The 3,252-nt window shown below is 54.3% G+C and overlaps 1 protein-coding gene across 1 annotated transcript; it reads left to right on the top strand.

Moving 5' to 3' along the window:
• The first annotated feature begins 438 nt into the window (after nt 1–438).
• On the top strand, nt 439–2,936 carry HEY1 (hes related family bHLH transcription factor with YRPW motif 1). Its single transcript, XM_058026002.1, has 5 exons — nt 439–546; nt 651–726; nt 799–882; nt 996–1,077; nt 1,850–2,936. The coding sequence occupies exons 1-5, from the start codon at nt 455–457 to the stop codon at nt 2,431–2,433; spliced, it is 918 nt and encodes a 305-aa protein (XP_057881985.1). The 5' UTR covers nt 439–454; the 3' UTR covers nt 2,434–2,936.
• Nucleotides 2,937–3,252: the final 316 nt, after the last annotated feature.

Here is a 3,252-nt window from a genome sequence, read left to right as displayed (position 1 = left end):
CGCGCCCCCCGCCGCGTTCCCACGGCCGCACCTCCCCCGCGGCGGGGGCGTGGCCCCGGCAGCGGCCGGCGGCGATTGGCTGGGGCGGCGGCGGCGGCGGCCAATGGGGGCGGGCGGGCCCCGCGCGTGGCGGTGCTGTGCGGCGGGCGGCGGCGGGCGTGCTCTGCCGGGCTGCGTCCGTGCCCGCCGCCTCCGCATCCCTCCCTCCCTCCATCCCTCCATCCATCCCTCCATCCATCTGTCCATCCATCCGTCCATCCCTGCTTCCCTCCGTCCCTCCCTGCCTCTGCCCGCTGCCTCCTGCCCGCCCGCCAGGCGTGGGAACTCCATGGGAGAGACGGGCGCCGGGCGAGGCGCGGGACGCGCTCTGGGCGCGCTCCTGCCGCGCCCCGCCGCCCGCCGCCTCCCCGAGGGCCGCCCGCGCCCCGCCGCCCCCGGCCCCGCCGTCGGTGCCATGAAGCGGGCGCACCCCGAGTACAGCTCGTCGGACAGCGAGGAGCTGGATGAGGCCGTCGAGGTGGAGAAGGAGAGCGCGGACGAGAATGGGTGAGCTCCGGCGGGCTGCGTCGCGCCCCCCACCTCCCCTCCGCGCCGCGGAGCCCCGGCACCCCCGAACCCCCGCGGTGACCGTGTCCCGCTGCTCCCCGCAGGAACCTCAGCTCGGCCGCGGGCTCCATGTCTCCCTCCACCACCTCGCAGATCCTGGCCAGGAAGAGGCGCCGAGGGGTGAGTGCCCGCCGGCCGGCCGCGGCTCCCCGCAGCCCGGCACGGCCCCGCTGACCCCGCTCTCTGCCCTAGATCATCGAGAAGCGCCGCCGCGACCGCATCAACAACAGCCTGTCCGAGCTGAGGAGGCTGGTGCCCAGCGCCTTTGAGAAGCAGGTAGCGCCCAGCGACCCTCCGGTGTCCCCCATCCCTGCCCGGGAGGGAGCGTCACCCCTCGGAAACGGCTCTGGTGCTGCCTGAAACGTTTCGTGCCTTCCCTTCTCTCCTAGGGATCAGCCAAGCTGGAAAAAGCAGAGATTCTGCAGATGACTGTCGATCACCTGAAAATGCTGCATACAGCAGGAGGGAAAGGTAAAGTTTTGTGCGTGACAGAGTCAGCAGCCCTGCAGGGAGGCTGCTGGGAGAGCAGCGCATTCCCGAGCATTGGCAGTGCCTGCAGAAAGTGAACGGCAGCTCTCTTGCGCTTCATCAGGAATGAGGGACTTTCTCTACTTCACAAGATTTGTGGCATCACTTGCACTGAAAGGTTTTGCAGTGCTAGCTCTGAGGAGAGAGTTGTTCTAGAGGAGAGTGACTACGTCTCTCTAGGAGTGTGTCAGCACTGAGAAGTGAATCAGCTTTTGGCAGCTTGGAAAGCAGTTTTTATTGGTGTCTAATGCTTGTTTCTCTAATTTTCTGGAAGTTCAGAACAAAACTAGGAAAAAATACTAGATGAAATAAGTAAAATGCCGAAAGGCCCTTTTAAGAAAAAAGTACTTTGCCTGCTCAAGTCTCCCCTGATAAGTTAGGACTTGTGTTTCTAATGAATTTCTGTGTGCTGTGGTTTAACTTGCACAAGGGAGACAAATGGAAGGAACAAAAATACTTTCCTCCAGTTTAAAAATGGCAGTTTGTGCCTGGTCTTGGGACTTGCAGCATCACAGCACAGATATAAAAGAAAAGCTTGTTAAACAAAAAAGGAAGAAAAAAAAAAAAAAGAGCTTGGCAGCTAGTCTATGGTTGGGAATACTAACCACATCCAAGTGAAATATGCTTATAGGAGAGGGTGGAGTGGGGAGGCTACTCGTAGACAATGACTAGAAAACAACATCTTAAGACTTCATTCTCTGTTCTTTTCTCTTAGGTTATTTTGATGCTCACGCTTTGGCTATGGACTACCGGAGTCTCGGGTTTCGAGAGTGCCTGGCTGAGGTTGCTCGATACCTGAGTATCATAGAGGGTCTGGATGCCTCTGACCCCCTGCGGGTGCGGCTCGTGTCGCATCTCAACAACTACGCCTCGCAGCGGGAGGCGGCGAGCAGTGCGCACGCCGGCATCGGACACATTCCTTGGGGCAGCGCCTTTGGACATCACCCTCACATACCTCACCCCTTGCTGCTGGCTCAAAACGGGCACGGTAACACCAGTACTACAGCATCTCCCACAGAACCGCATCACCAGACCAGAATTGCTGCCCCACATGCTGAAACTCCCTCACTCAGAGTGCCCCCAAATGGCAGCGTCGGACCAGTGCTCCCGGTGGTCACGTCTACCACCAAACTGTCTCCTCCTCTTCTCTCCTCCATGGCATCTTTGTCTGCGTTCCCCTTCTCGTTTGGCTCCTTTCATCTGCTGTCCCCCAACGTGCTGAGCCCATCGACACCAACGCAGTCAGCGGTGCTCAGCAAACCCTACAGACCCTGGGGCACTGAGATTGGCGCCTTCTGAGAGCTGACTCTTGAGCAAGGGTGGGCAAGCCTATAGACCTAGCTGAGCTGGGTTATGCCACCCTTACAGTTGAAGTTCTTAGTAACTGGGACAAAGGTACAGCTTCACCTTAACTGAGTTTGTCTAAAAAGTGTCTCATTGGATTTTTCTTTTTGTTTTCTACATTTTTGTATTAACAGGTTGTTTGTTTGGTTTTTTTTTTTTTTGATAGTTGCTGAAGTTGTCCAAAAATAAAATTACAATAGTGGTTTGTTAACACTTGTGTTAGATCTCTGCTGAGCATTTAAGTCACTTTTGTAAGCAGTTTGTTTCAAATGTTTCATTTTTCCTGAGTACATCAGACTGGCTTTTTATGAAGAGATACCACCTATTATTGTTAGCGATGACTTAGTTTTGTTACTAATTTTTCCAAGACCATTCTTCTCAGAATTTACAAGCTGTGTTTTTGTTAGTATTTTGACACTGAGATGTTCTATAAAGAATTACTCTTTTTGTAAACTATATTTGAGTCGTATATTTCTGAGCAAAGCGTTGACAAATCAGATGGACCTGCTTGACCAGCTTTATCTAAGAGCCCAATTCCTCATTCTTCTGAAGCCATTTGGTATATTTGACAATCTTACTCTAGTCCCTAGTAGATATTTACTCACTTCTTAGAACCATTACACTATTTCTTCCATCAAAAGGAGCAGTATGAGTGGGGAGGGTACAAAAGTTAAATTGCATGCTGTATTGGTGGTGGGTTTGGGAATTAAAGTTGTCACCTGCAGTAATCTCCCAGCCAGAGCTGGTCACATGCATCTTCATTCCATAGGGCCA

This window comes from Melospiza georgiana, chromosome 1, assembly GCF_028018845.1.
Source record: "Melospiza georgiana isolate bMelGeo1 chromosome 1, bMelGeo1.pri, whole genome shotgun sequence".
In the NCBI taxonomy this organism is placed as follows: domain Eukaryota; kingdom Metazoa; phylum Chordata; class Aves; order Passeriformes; family Passerellidae; genus Melospiza; species Melospiza georgiana.
This window is presented reverse-complemented; position numbering and strand designations above follow the sequence as displayed.

Excerpts from the sequence above, each read along its gene's own strand:
- HEY1 (XM_058026002.1), top strand. The coding sequence starts at position 455 with ATGAAGCGGGCGCACCCCGAGTACAGCTCGTCGGACAGCGAGGAGCTG. Across the intron at positions 547-650 it reads GAGAGCGCGGACGAGAATGG|GAACCTCAGCTCGGCCGCGG; the intron begins GTGAGCTCCGGC and ends TGCTCCCCGCAG. Across the intron at positions 1,078-1,849 it reads GCATACAGCAGGAGGGAAAG|GTTATTTTGATGCTCACGCT; the intron begins GTAAAGTTTTGT and ends CTTTTCTCTTAG.